At 38.2% G+C, this 15,642-nt stretch overlaps 1 protein-coding gene across 1 annotated transcript in view; it reads right to left on the reverse strand.

Annotated features, from left to right (window-relative positions):
* Positions 1-507: 507 nt before the first annotated feature.
* TNKS (tankyrase) overlaps positions 508-15,642 on the reverse strand; it is a 212,922-nt gene continuing 197,787 nt past the window's right edge. The window contains exons 23-27 of the mRNA XM_019651006.1: positions 14,487-14,561; positions 13,470-13,575; positions 12,677-12,863; positions 9,745-9,901; positions 508-6,192 (exon numbers count right to left, since the gene is read on the reverse strand). Coding sequence (XP_019506551.1) covers positions 6,106-6,192; positions 9,745-9,901; positions 12,677-12,863; positions 13,470-13,575; positions 14,487-14,561 — 612 coding nt within the window. The 3' untranslated portion in view covers positions 508-6,105. The remainder of the gene's footprint in view (positions 6,193-9,744; positions 9,902-12,676; positions 12,864-13,469; positions 13,576-14,486; positions 14,562-15,642) is intronic.

Raw genomic sequence — 15,642 nt, forward strand, 5'->3', positions numbered from 1 at the left:
TCTCCTTGTAACGCTGACCATCCTGCTGGCAAATAAATTACAGATAAAATTCTAGCTTCCAATGTGCTACCTAAAGAATCACTAGGCATGGATAAAGGTGAGGGGAAGAAAAAACCTATTTTCTTAGTCCTATGTGCCAGCACTGTGCTAGGCATTTAGTGTCACCACTGCACGAGCTAGGCATCTCGTCCCTCACCTCCAATGACAGGTGGAGGGAGTGAGTCTCTGAGCAAGAGAGGTTGGGCAGGGCCTCCAAGCTGGTGGCCCTGCTGTGAGGTCTGCCTTCAAGGAACCCGTGCTTCTCCTGCTGCTGCTGTACTTCAGTAACTCCTGTGTGCGCTTAGAGGTGAGGACAAGGCACATCCAATACAGATCACACTAGGACGGGAGGAGTAGTTGTTACTTGTATTCCGACAGTTTTAGGTGAGTTGTGTTAAGGTTGGTCAGGTGGAAATGAACTAACTGGGAAACGAAAACACATCAGAGCTAACTGCTATCCACATGCAGTATACTTTAAAAATGTTTTTATTGAATATTAAACAAATACAAGTACGTAAGTTAGACATTTAGCCAAAGCACAATTACAGGTTAAATAGAATCATAAAGATGTCTTAAATAGAAACCCACCATGCAGGCAGGTTAAGTTCCTTGATGCCCTCTTTTGGAAAGTAGAGGGTGGCGGAGGAAAAGTCTTCCATTCCACGTGAAAGATAGTGAAGACTAGAAGAATTCACATGCTGGATGCGATTTTCCATGACCAAATTGACAGGGTTGCCAGATTTCGTAAAATACAATAAAACAAAGCAAAACACCAGGATGTTCAGTTAAATTTGAATTTCAGATAATGAAGAATTTTTTAATTGTAAATATATGGCAAATAATACATGAAACATATGTAAGCTAAAAAATTATTTACCTGAAATTCAAATTTAACTGGGTATCTTGTATTTTACCTGGCAATCCTACGAACAGGATGCAGAAAAGAAAGGGAGGGGATTGGAACCTCCCGCAACTGGTGGGTCATACAGAGACTAAAAATAAAAACAACATCAATAATGAACCAGAGTCACCACACTCACTGGTTACTTACACAGACCAACATCACAATGAGAAAGTACAAGAACGACTCCAAATGCTGTGGCCAGGAAACAGTCCCGATTTCCTGCACGCTGGTTCTGTAAATGTTTTTGAGAAACCTTGTTGATGAAAGTACCTTTTTAGTTTGTAGGTATCAAAGACAAACAATACTACCACACAGACAGGCTGAGCTTGAAACTATGGAAGCAGGAGAGGTATTATATGCACATGAAGAGTTTAAATATTTTGTGTAACGAATACAACGATTATATAGTTAAGGTCATCTTCTAGGTCTAGGCTAGTGGCCTGAGATTTCTGTTCCTTTCTAATTCTTACTGACATGTTTCCCAGCTTTTCATCCTGAACCTTGGGAGGGGCACAGGATGTGTGAGGGACACCCCACTACCAGAGTTTAACTGCATGTCTCTGCAAACACTGAACCAACAAAGGGCTCTCAGGGCTGCCTGCAGAAATGGGTAGGCAGATAAAAAAATAACAAAACAATCTGAATTCTGGAGCATGAGAAATCTGTTTGAAAAGACGAATGGCAGGGTGGGTGTGGAGATGTGAAAGCGTAAAGCAGAAAAGAAAATGTGAAAGAATGAAGAGTCAAAATGCAGTCATCACTACTGCATGATGAATGTTATTTCAAAGGAGGCAGAACCCTCCGGGCAGATGTCCACACCTGTCACATCATGCGCATATTTGGTCTTACAGAGTATATGCAATCTTTAGCTTCCTACTGCTTTTCACTTATCACCATGGTTTATATTTCATGATTAAAAACAGCCTGTGCAGCACTCAAATTCTACATGGTATCAATGGGTTGTGTATCTCCACAAACACAAAACTTAATAGATTTTGAAATCTTTCTAGCACATCTCCAAACCAGGTGATCTGGTAGCTGGGGAATTTCAGAAATAGAGATTCAAAAGGGTTGAGGATATCAGCTCCTTTGCATAAGCGAGCATGACTTACGGAATAGACCCTCATCGATAAGCATAATGGGTGTGATATACACAGAGACATACCCGACTCACTGACACCTTTCAAACACTAAGAAATGGAATGACAACTTTTTATTTATTAGGATATAAAAGGTAAAAAGTTTCTGTCATAGTTAAGGCTTTCTTAAGAAGAGATATTTAACTGTCGATTAATTTTAGAATGCACAAAGTGTCTGAAGAAGCCTCACCTTTAAGGGTGGTTTTTTAAAAAAAATGTATTTCGTTTTCATACACCAGATGTGTCCAGAGCTCAAATACAACCTTCCCAATTACTTTCATTTGTCACTGATTTGACATCAAACAAGTTTGACTTTACTCTTTCAAATAAATTTCTGACACATGAAGTCCTATCTTAATGTCAGTTTTTAGTTTTCCCTGAATGACTAAAATCTTTCAGCACTACGCAAGGTAACTGCCCAAAAGAAAACTGTCCCACCATGAGCATTTCTGGTAGTAAGAAGGCTGTTTATCACAGATTATCATACAAATGGGATCTGGACACACTGGGGGGAGAGGTGCTCAAAATTACACACCATTGTTTGAAAGACAGTTTACAGAAATCCAGAGTGCACATGTTTGAAAGAGAGAGTGAGCAACATCCAATAACCATTGTGCCACTGAGAGATGTACTGAGAGAGAGAAAAACCTAGACGGCTTATTGCATTCTAATGCTGTTCTTCCAGCACACACCATTTTTCTGTATAAAGGCTATAATAATAGACTATTACTCTACCTGACTTTATTTGCCATATTCAGGCATTTCTCCGTACGTAGCAATGCACTTTGCTAGTTTGAGAGGAAAGGGGAGTCAGTCTAGCCACTAACATCAAGCTCAAATGAACACAAGGATGCTATTTCATGAAAACACCCTAATATTGTTTATTCTTGTTATTGAAAAGCTGGAAATTCCAAATTCCAAGAAGGAAAAGGTAGATAAGAATCCTGGCTGTACTGCTATTATTTTGCATAGAATTAAAAGTCTGGGTTCCATGCTGTCATTTGTTAACAAAGTGGCAGAATCGTCTAAGATCACGTGAGGCCTAATACCTGGCTGTGGCTGTGATAAGAAATAGAGGTACAGTCTCCTTTTGCAAGACTCAAATGAAGGAAGGAGGAAATGAGTGGGGTCTAAGGTAATTGTTGGCACTAATTATTATTCCAGATTAGCAATCTGGGGAAAAGGGACGGAGGCCAAGTACAAGGAGACAGTGTGCAGTCAGGCACTTACGCCTGACTCTAGTACCCAGGCTGCCAATGCCTGGTACACGGGGCCATCACGTCCCGAGCCCTTTGATGTTAGACCTGCGGGAAAGCTGGGGGAGGTGTCCAGATTCTCCCTTCCATTCCATTTGGGAAACAGAGGGGCCAGTTCAGGAAAGGCCATACTGGAAGCTCTCAACTTGCTATATATATATATATATGTATGTATATAGTGCATATACAAGAAATTAAACGGATTTTAGCCTAATTTTAATGCCATGCTTTCATATTCCAAAGGGTTTCTCACACTGCTATAGACGGAAATACCAAATGTAATCAACTTTTGCTAGCTTGAGTACACTCATGATGACCTTTGGTTTTCAAGTTTTGAAAAAATGTATTTGGCTCCTATGAGATATCAACCCATTCTCTTTAGCGATGAATATGTACACATTCTTTCAAGAATTACTATACTTGATTCATTACAAGACAAGCAGCACTGTGAATGTCTTCCTACACAGTACCTTTACTCGGCACACAGAACATACAATACATAACATTGGCAGTTTAAATATTGAACCACAGTTTAACTTCTCAAGTGTAAGGCTGAAGTTTAAAACTGGCACATCCATTAGCCTAATTAATATGATGGAAACAACATAACCACAGTCGAGTAGTGGCTTATCTTTTTAATGAAGCTATAAAGCTTTTGGTATCTATACCATATTAACCTTTTAAGTTAACTAAAAATCACAGCTGTGTTTACCACTTTAAACTATATCTAAGTGGGGAGGCAAGTAATATACACTTTCACAGCTACTGAAAACTACACTGATGCCAATTCCTTCAACCCACTGTCACACACAGCAAAAAAAGAAGGAAAGGAGGAAAACGCCCTCTTAATGAATATCAACTTCAAAGCTTCATATGGAACTCTAGTGCTATTAAACAAGTAGCCAAGACCAACACCCAGCTTGGGCCACTAAAACTTCAATAGAAGCAACAACTGAGGCTAATTCTTGATTTAATTTTGAGGACTGATGCAAGATTTAGCTATAAAACTCAAACTAGTTACCGATGCCTAGTTCCAGCATTGGACTCAAGCCGGAAAGAAAGCAAAATGTATATTTTAAGAGCCTACTCTAGAATTTTTGCATGTAACCATTTTATTTTTCTTTAGGTGATTAAATGAGGTCACAGCTTAATCAGCCTGTATTAAAAAACAAACAAATTAGTTTTCAGGACTTCAAGTTGAAACGGCAAGTTTGTGTCACACTGTTTTTTTCTTTTCTTTTCTTTTTTTTTTTTACTACATTTACATTACGTCTGCTTCAAAGCTGAGTAGATGAACTGCTTGTCAAAGTAAATAAATTAATGCACTCAATTCGATATTCAGTTAAGGTAAAAAGGGCAAGTGTGAGAACTATAATGGATAATTTTTTACAAATGTCAATGTGTACTTGGCAAATGTTGATTAAAACAAACAAAAGAAAGTAATTTCATGAAGTAACGGTATGGTATTTCTTCACCTTCATTTTAAAAAATAACTGAAAGAGCTTTGGTTTCAAGTTTTTGTTCTCCTTGTCTATTGAGAAGTTTAAAGAAATGGTTCAAAAATTTAGTGCAGGGACCTGTATAAACCATTTAAGCACCTCACTCAAAGTAAACCCCAAGTCTGGAGTAAACAAAAAGTTCTTGCATTTGTGCACAACTACCAAACAGGATTTAAATCCTAGCTTGCTAACCCAGAAAAGCAATAAAGTAATATTTTTGTGACTCCAATGAAGTACAATCATTTGACTGAATTTGGAAATAAGGGAGCTAATTTTGGGGGTGACAATTCCGGTGGACTTGATTAAGTGAGCAGTGCTTTTCCTTTGAGGAGTCCCCAGAATCCTTTTTGGCAGCAGCAGTACAGGACCACATGCTCCTCACGGGTCCTAACAGCCCTCTCGCGCTGTCTCACCTCCGAATCTGCGACAGCATCACTTCCACCGTCCCCTGGCTGTGCTCTGCTGGGCTCTCCAGCACTGTCTTGACCGCCTCTGATGCAGGCGTGCATTGGAGAGAGCAAATGGCCCTCACCAACTTTGACTTCTCTGAACTTGGGAGCTCCTAAATCAGGTTAATGTTTGTGCCTTTCCCTTGTAAGACTGGCCAATTAATAAAGGAAATGAGAACTTGATGTTTCCCCTTCCCCTCTCAATTTACGTTTATAAGTACAGATATAAAATAAATTAAAGTGAAAAAAACTCTTGCTCAGAAGCTTGTTGCATTGCTAATGATTTTAGTCAGTGTGACTTTGTGCAAAATATCCTCAAGAAGGCTCTGGCTCATTATCAAAGTGAGAAAAAAACCAAAAACAAAACCAAAAACAACGAAAAAAATGATGCATGTTTAGGAAAAATTAAAAATGCGCCTGTCATATGTGTATTTGTTATATACACATGCCATATATAATAAAGCAAATGTAGTGTATGAACTTTAAACATTTGGGAAAGTATTGGTTATGTTTTCTTTTTTTTCCATTTCCAAATGGATCAAAGCAATCTTATTACAGAAATGGATAATTGCAATGAAAGTGAGCCTGAGATATATTAAAAGGCTGCCCCTGTAAACATTTCCTCAAAGGGAACAGTAGCAGTTGAGTATGTATCAGTTACTCATACTATATTCATTACTATATAGCAATGCTTCATAAAAGACAAACAGCTTATTCTAGGCTGTCAGGGATTTACAGAGTATTGATTTTGTTGGAAACAATCCATTGTAATCCAGTCCCAGGTGTAGATCTGATCTGGCCTTTACCAGGGGGCATTCACTAGGTCTTCTGCTCTGCGGCTGTTGCAGTCTGTGAAGGAGCTTCTGGCTTCATGATCTGGTATGTGATGAGATACTCTGGGTATGCCTGGAGAGGACAGGAGGAAAAACAGGTCACCTTTTTGGCAGCTACAATACTAAAGCCTTGCTTAAGGTGGAAGCCTCAGAGGAGGCTGATCCTAATCGATGTTCTATATACACGCTCCAGAGTCTACAAAGGCCAGACAATAGGTGCCTGAACAATCAGGAGAGCCACCTACATGTCTATGTAAACAAGTATAAATCCTACAATCTAGCAAAGTATTACATGTGATTTCAACTTTTAATATTATAAATTAGGTTACACTGCATTCACCCCTCATTAGAGAGCCACATGCCATAAACAAGAAAATTAAGGTAAGAGGAAATCTCTTTTTCACCTCATCTAGTATAGTGCTCAATATAGCATGTGTTCAATAAAAGTCTGTCAAATGAATGAATAATTCTGCTGAGTCTATTTCAAATTATTCACAGATGATGATGTAACTAATCTATTGAGCTAGAAGAAGGGTGAGGTGTGTTGAGTTACCAATAACTTGGAGGCAACCGTTTAGAGACAATTTTTAAAAGTCACCCTCTATGAAAGAAATTATAGTTACCATATACAACTTACAAAATAATGAAAAGCGAATGGTAAAGAAAACCGAAATCACTTATTATCTCAATAGTGAGATAACTACTCATGCTTTAGTTGATTCTGTATTTAACATCTATTATGTAAATGAATTTTTAAAAATCATAGTCATACGAATATACTAACATGTATTAAATCATTTTCTTTTTGTTGAATATTTAGGTTTAAATTTTTCATTATGATAATCAAGACAGTAATGAAATTCCTTACATTATTTTTTTGTGTATGTGACCATCGCTGATTATATTAATACAAATTTCTAGAAGTGGAATTACTGAGTCAAAGTGAAAGCATTTTATCTAGAAGCCTGGAGTTTCTAATTTAAACAAAAATTGACAAGTTTATTCTTTGGTAGGTTTTTAAACTTTTTATTTGGAAACAACTGCAAACTTACACATGAAGTTGCAAAAATTAAAATGATACGTACCTAAAACACCTGCACGCCCTTTACTGACATCCACCTACTACTGTTCAAGTTTTATCCCATTTGCTTTATCATGTACATTTCCCCTACCTCTGTATTCACTGGGCAGGCAGACAAGCAGATGCACAGGCACATTTTTTTCCTGAACCGTTTGAGAGTAAGTTATATACATCATCATGGCTCTTCAAATATGCCAGTATTTATTTGCTAAGAATTGGAATATTCTCTTACATAAGCACAGGACCAACCTTATAATTTTATATTGATAGAATATTTTTATCTAACTACCATTCATATTTCACTTTTGTCAGCCGACCTAATAATGTCCTTTCTCTTTCAGTACCAGATCCAATGTGGGTGCAGGACCTCCAGTTAGTTGTCCTGTCTCGAGTTTCATTTAATCTGGAAAGTTTTTGAAGCCTTTCTCTGTCTTTTATAGCACTGATATTTTTTAAAGAATCCAGTCTTACCACATTTTTTATGAATAGAACAGTCCTCATTTTGATTAGACTGTGGTTACACATTCTTGGTTGGAACACTGCATGAATGATGTGATCTCAGGGATACACCTGGAGGTGCACTCTAGGTCTATCTGTCCCTCACTGGTGATGTTAATTTTGATCATCTGGTCAAGGTATTGCCCCCTTTCTCCAATGTGTAATTCCTGTGTTTTTTCTTTCTCTTTTGTAACTAATAAGAAGACCATGCAAATCTTTCTCCTTATCAAAATTATCCCCTAGATTTAACAACCATTGATGATTCTTGCACGATCTAATCTTTACCAAATGGTTACAAAGATGACTGTCTAAATCCAGTACTGCCTGCATATCTACCCATGTGCCCTTGGCTTTCTACTGTAAGCAAAAGTCTTCTTTTCTCCTTCCTTCCTTCCTTCCTTCCTTCCTTGGGGAATGGTATTAGAGGTCTGGGCTCTAGGTGTGCTCACTGCTATTGGGGTTTCTTTCCTCTCAGCAGACAGTGCTAAGAAACACATGTACATATATACTCATATACATACACATGCTTACATTACTTTTACACACAAACCTATACACACATGTACTTACATGTATACACACATATATTAGAAACCATGAGTTCATATCAATACCTCTAATCAGTCCACCCTTACAGTCATTCTTACCTTCCCGCCTTCCATATGTGTGTGTCCCTCTTTCTTCAACAGTGAGAACCCTAGCTCCCTAAGTCAACGCATTTACTCATTTGCTTAACCCTATAATTAAATGAAGAGAGTTTCACTGCTTTGCCTATACCACCACAATCAACAGATCTACTAAATGGAGTTCAGGATTCGTTTGCAATTCTTCCCCTACACCACGCCCACCTGGCCAAAGACTGATAGCATATAATACTGTTTTCATAGGTTACTTGTATTTAATTTCTTCTTTCTCTCTTTTTTTCCTTTTCCTCTTCTCCATCAGTGAAGTTAAGGACTCTATTTGAAATTTAATTAAGTTCTGACAAATTTGTTTTTGTTTTTAGACAAATTGGTAGGCATTTGGCAGTACTGTGAAAGTTAAGGACTGGGTTGAAAATAATAGAAAGTTTTCCTGCTTGTTGACAATTTTATTTTGGAGCCACAAGCAATTGGCAGAATTTAATGTACTGTAGCTTCACGACTCAGAAAGCTATCATACTGTGTGAATACGATGACAGAAGTACCGATGGTCCCTGATTTATGATGGTTAGGCTTGTGCTGGGCAGAGCCAGCTACCCATGAGGTCATGAGGGTAAATAACCGGTACATTACAGTGTGCTGTGTTGCCAGTGAATTTTGAATATTGTGTTTTCACATCCCATCATGTCTACAAAACACCCATCTGTGTGCCAGAGTGCTTTTAGCTGTGTATGTGAATGGTGAGTATCCATGTAACCATTCTGTTCTTCACTATCAGTGTAGTGTTCAATAAATTACATGTCAGAGTCAATACTTTATTATAAATAGGCTTTGTGTAAGATGATTTTACCCAACTGTAGGCTAATGTAAGTATTCTGAGCAAGCTTAAATTAAGCTAGGCTAAGCTACAATGTTTGGTAGGTTAGGTGTATTAAATGCATTTTCAGCTTATGCTATTTTCAATTTATGATGGGTTTATTGGGATGTAACCCTATCAAGGAGCATCTGTAGAGCTTCAACTCGTGTGACCAGTTGTGGCAAGTACATCCATGAAGATGATACATCAAATGGCAGCTGCTCTTAGCTCTATTGCCATGTTATGAAAACTACAAAGCATTAACTCAGAAGAGCGGGCCTCAAGAATAGCATGAGATGCCACGCCTTTATTTCTCACCCGCCCTCTTGTTCACACGGTGTTACTGGGCTGACAGGAGACTGATGGGTTGTGTGTGTAAAGTTGATGTCAAAGAATTTGGTATCTTCATTTTGACCTGAAGCAACTAATGCTATCCAGACTATGTGGTCGGTATTTCATTAAATGGTTTTCTTTAACTCTTACGTGGTCTCCATATTCTGTATCAACATGTTTAGTAACTTTGTTATGCTCATCTGATAAGTAACATACCTGCTCTCCTCTGTAGATGACATACTCAGCATATGCCAACCCATTCACACTTGGTCTCCCAATAACTGAGTGATGTCCTGGAGGGGCATGAGCCATTTTCATGGTGCTGAACTGCAGAAAGGATTTTCCAAGGGTCACTCTACAGAAAAGCATTTGTCTAAAGGAAAAAGAAAGCAATGCTTTGAAGGAAGCTTTAAATCTTGGAGTGATATAACTGTTAGGTTTACGGATTAAAAAAAAAAATTTACCACAAGGTGAACTAACTTAAATGTCATTTTCATGTTTATGAGAAGGAACGGGATGAGATTTGATATATTGCATTACTATAAATAACAGGCTCAACAGTTACACTTAAAGTTTAAGTGTAACTTCAAGTTTTGATGTGGTTTAGGAATCAATCACAATAAATGCCTGGCAAGTTTTAGAAAATGGAAAAAGAAAAATACTAGTGAAAACTGAGTTCTTGTATGGAAGAATAGGAATAAAGTGAAGAAAATAGGGAAACAGTAGCAGCATCTGAAATTAAGATTTGGATTTACTCAGTATGAAGTAAAAACTGAAATAAGATAAATAGTAAGAGTGGATCATATACAGCAATATTTGCTTAAATGTCTGACTGGAAATTATACTACCTGGGTGAAACATGAATGGGGCAGATGTGAAATACTATAGTGAAGAAAGATTGATAGGGAAGAAAGTATAATACATTGTATAAACTATGGGTGGGCAAACTATGGCCCATGGGGCAAGTTGAGTCTGCCACCTATTTTTGTAAATAAAATTTTATTGGCACACAACCACATACTCATTTACATATTGCCTATGGCAGCTTTTGTACTACAAGGGCAGAGCCGAGTCATTGGGACAGGGATCATATGGCCTGGAAAGCCTAAAATATTTATTATGTGGCCCTTTAAAGAAAAAGTTTGCCAACCCTTAATATAAATAATAAACATTTTAATTAAACAGTAAGATTGGTCACCTGTTAAAAATAAACAGTTATTCAAAGTTTGTTTTTAGTAATGGAGTACGACCTTTACATTATGACTTATCAGAGATATTATTTTGAGTCAATTAAAAGCTGTGCCACAGCCAGTATCATCAGTTCCTGCCCACGCTTTTTTAGTGTGATCTATTGAGGGCCCTCTGGCTTGGATACAACAGCATTTCCCTGTTGGTCCCAAAGGAAAGAGTTTTGACCTACAAAGGAGGGAGGCTTCTTGAGCTCCATTCCCACATTGCGGTAGCACGACGGTATCACTGGACTCTGCCCGCTCACCCGGCAGGGCCCACTGCCATGGCCACTCCCAGTCCATATGTCACATAAAGCTCGACCTGACAGTCCTCACCTCCTGCCTTCTGCTTTCTGCCCCAGGGCTTCCCTGTTTCTGCGGGGGCAGAAGCAGCAGGACCTGCCCAGTGGCCCATGAGGCTGCAGGCCGCAGAGGGTAGGTGGAGAGTGCTAGCTCCGGCCTGCTGGCTCTCTGGCTTGCCCTGTGATTGTGGTGCACTCTGCAGACGCAGCGGCTCAAAGGGGGGCAGGATCAGGAGTGTACCAAAGCCCCGGGGGCTAATGTTGACCAGTGCAAGAAAGGAGCCAGCAGATAAATTCATCTCTTTTCTCCCATGAGGTACTGTTCTGAGACAGCTTCCAGGTGACATCAGGAGTGTTTAGGGTGGTATGGCTGTAGACTAAAGGTGTCTCATGGACCAAGCAACCATGCACTTGTTCTGAAACTTGATGGGACTCAGACTATTCTTCTTCCTTCTCTACCTCACTTCTTTTTGTGCCCTTATTCCTGCTCCCCTGGGACTGCACTTGCCAAGAAAGTGCTCACATATAAGCTTTTGTTTCAGCTGTTGTTTTCCAGGTAATCCTGGCTAAGACATAAACTTGTGTGTCTAATTTTAATGGGCGCCTGGTTCATCCTCACCTAGGATCACTTTTATTGCTTATTTAGATTTATTCTGTCTCCAGGGGAGTTAGGTTTGAAGCAACAAAGAGAAAATTTTGCATGTTACATATTCTTGGGGATTTTTGAGTGTTACTAATCACAGCAGCCTTAATGGAAAGAAATTTCCTTCTGGACGCATGGCATCCATTTTAGAACTGCTGACGGCTGCAATTTGCTCCACAACATAACCCAGAGAGATAAGGTTTAAGGTCAACAATGATAATGAATTTCTATGTTATATAGGTCTTTTTGAGGTTTTAACTGAATTACAAGGTCTCATATTAACCTGACTTTGCAAAAACAACCCATCTGGTTAATATAAAGAGACATGTAATAAACTGCACTCTTTGTAAAGTACAATTCTTCTGTATTTTTTTCTATTGGCAGGGAAGGGAAGAGGGAAGGGAATTCTTCTTTTTCACTGACTTCAGAGAGTATACTATTATTCTCTGCAATTTCTGAGTTTTGAAATCCTATTTAAAAAGCTAGTATTTATTTGTTTATTAATTCCAAAACTAATATTCTGAAGTTGGACTTCTCCAGGCCAGTTATATATCCTGCTTTAAAATATCACTAGCAACCTCAGAAGCACATTAAAGATTCTATTTGTGTGTCTTAGTTCCAATGTGACTTGAGCTAGAGGTTCTTTGTTCTAAAGAAATAATTTTTACCTTTTTCTTGCTCTGATTCTGAAGCAAGAAAAGTAAAGCCCAGGAAAAAAGCCAAGATGGAGGGAATTTCATTGTCACTTACGATAGATTGACATATACCTGGTTTTTATCACCACTAGTATCAGCTCTGTTGTCATTGCTCCTATTAGGGCAGAGGCTGATCAGCTATTCCCACCCAATCCCCAACCTGTCTGATTCATTAAGTTAAGACTGAGGACAACCTGTGACTTCTGCAAAGCCTGTGAAACAAATGTGTGGTTCATGACCTCAGGATAGCAACGATTACATGAAAGGCAAGATGCTCACCTGTGACATATATAACATGACCGATCTTTGTGTGTGGGGCAGCCTGTGCCTCCTCCAATTCCATAAACATACTGGTTGCTTTTAGAGGAGTTTTCAGCAAAATAAATCCCAGCACCAAACATTCCTCCTATGTATGCATGTCTCTCATCAAACCCTTTATGAATAATGGCATTAATGAAAGGAGAACCTAAAAATATATAGAAAGATTAGTTTTTGAACACTTTTCTAGAATCTCAATTAGCTGCATACTTGGCCGACTAACATTAAGTAATTATAATACATAACTGAAGAGTTTATTTTATAAGATGTCTATCATACATAAATTATTATCATGTACTAGAATCTTATCAAGGACCCATAGTGCTCACCAAACAAAGATGTTATATGGATTTTGGAGATGGCATGAGATTTTAGATAGCAAAGTACAATATAGCTTTGAAAATACAGATTATTCTATATCCAATCTTATTTTAAATAAGCACAGATAATCTGATAAACTAAAACTATTATGCAACACTACAATAAAAACATTTCATTGTCAAATGGCTCAATGTGCAATTTAAGTTCTGAAACCATTTCAAATAAGTTGTTTTCATTGTCATGTCTCAGAAAGCCTGCACTAGAACATAATACATTAGAAAGCTGGTACCAATATGTAATTATTTGGGGGGGGAAAAAAAAATCAAAACGAACCATCTTTAACACAACACTAATATAGTCAATAACACAGGTTTTTCATTTTGTTGGACTCTGTGAAAGCCCAGAGAGCTGTCTAATTGGTCATGACACTCACCATGAAATAACATGCGCTCATTGTGATGGTTATGATTCTCCTCAGACACCTCCTTTTGTCTGTGACAGAATCGTTCCCTCAACTTCTTGTTGACAACTTTTTGAATCTTTAAGAATGAGGAAGAAAGAAGAAATTTAATAAAATGTATGTTAATGGGCAATTTATGATTTAAAATTAAAAGTATATTTTCCTTTAGGAAGGTCTAATTTGTGTTTTGTTTGTTTAAGACATTATTTAAAAATGATAAAGTTGCCAGGTTAGTATAATTCAGTTAATACTCTGGCTTTTAGTGACATAATTTTCAGTTTTGGTTTTTGTTTGTTATTTTGTACTAGGCCTGGCTACACCTCAGAGTAATCTGAGGAGTTGGAAAAGAAAAGTTACTCCTAGAGTCTTCTCTAGGTTTACTGAATTCTGGGATACAGGGGCCTATAAATCTGTATTTTTCAAAAAGCTCACTGGGTAATTCTGACGTGTGCTGGTCCAACTTCTACAGGTCTTTAACCCAAAGGGTTAAATCAGTTCTCAACATATTTTATTCATCTTCATGATATCCCTTTGAAAAAACCACATAAGCAGTCATCTAGCCCGTATTATAAATTAAGATACTGAGATTAGGAGATATATGCATTCTGATATAATCACTGACTCAATTAGATTAAAAAATCCAGGCCTTTAATGCTACTTTGAAATGGTGATAACAAAAATTATTGTCAGTTATGGTCTGACTTTAAGGATGAGCTGGGAGTTAAATCACCATATTTGTCAGCTGATCTAGCCTTCTGTTTGTAGCTTTGGTGGTGTTTCCTGGGTGTCTTTATTTCTAGTGAGTATGGTCTTGAGAGGCTAGAGGTTATATTGTGGTGAGGAGGGTGACACCTGACTGCAGGGCAACGAGTGACTGATTATCGTTGAGGTTGAAAACATGATTTTTAAATATGACTTTTTCATTGTCAGTATATGATTTTCAGGAAAGCCTTGCAATCCAATTTTCACCCTGAAATTTAAAAAACTTACTCGAATGACATTGTATCTGTTGAAGATGCCGCCAGCATTACCACCATCTCTGTGTTCTCGAATTGTACTTTGCATCTATAGAATGAAATAAAAAAACAAACTTTCTGAAAATATGCCAGTGCATAATTCTAAAGACCCTCCTTTCATCGTTTTCAAAATTTCAACCCTATTACATTGCTTCACTGATGAGTCTAAGACTCAGCACTTATAACTTCATAGGAGTTTACTATAAATTGAGCAACAAGTTTAGTAGGTAAGTATTTCTGGTAAGAATATAGTAAAAAATATAAATACTAAATTTCTGCATTTTCTTTTTATTATCTAATAAAAGCTTTGAAAGATTTTTCTATAAAAACAATGGGGAAAGGGCCGGCCGAGTGGCGCGGTGGTTAAGAGCTGGCTTGGGATGCCAGAGGGCCCCGGTTCGGATCCCACATATGAGGACCAGTGACACTGCCCTCTACAGCTAAGATGCTGAACAACAGCTCAACCTGGAGCTGGGCTGCCCTGAGTCGCCGGCGATGGCGTAGGCTGTAGCCCCTGCTGCAGTGGGTTGCCATGGGCTACCGTGTGTAGCCTGCAGCCAGCGTGAGTGGCCAGCAGCCACAGTGAGCGGCCGTCCAGAAGCTGGCGACTGATCTGCCTCGCCTGGGAAAAGCGCAATGATGGTGCCAACTTGGGCCAGTGAAGCAATATCCTCCACAAGTAGACTGAAGAACAAAAGGACAGCAACTTTTCTGTTCCCCTTCCCCCAATTCCCCAGCGCTGTTCCCATCCCCCAATAAAAATCTTAAAAAAAAAAAAAGTAAATAACACGAAACCAAAAAAATGGTTTAAAAAAAACCAAAAACAACGGGGAAATATAAAATATCACATTAAGTTATCTACATTACTATTTTATGTTACTGAGAATTGAAACAACATTGTGATTAACTCAAACTAACACTCCTCATAACCCCAAATATTTGCACAAATGCTAAAAATATACACAAATAATTTTTAAAAGTCAAATTTTTGTTCCCTAGGGGACATACTCTATATCTCTTTAATTTGGGATCTCACAGTGTATCTACACAGACCAGGGGAAGTTGAATACAATGCACAACCAGGTGGAATAACTTTCTTCTGAACATTCCTCATCCTTCCTCCACTCTCC

The sequence above is a fragment of the Hipposideros armiger genome, unplaced genomic scaffold (genome assembly GCF_001890085.2).
Source record: "Hipposideros armiger isolate ML-2016 unplaced genomic scaffold, ASM189008v1 scaffold_151, whole genome shotgun sequence".
In the NCBI taxonomy this organism is placed as follows: domain Eukaryota; kingdom Metazoa; phylum Chordata; class Mammalia; order Chiroptera; family Hipposideridae; genus Hipposideros; species Hipposideros armiger.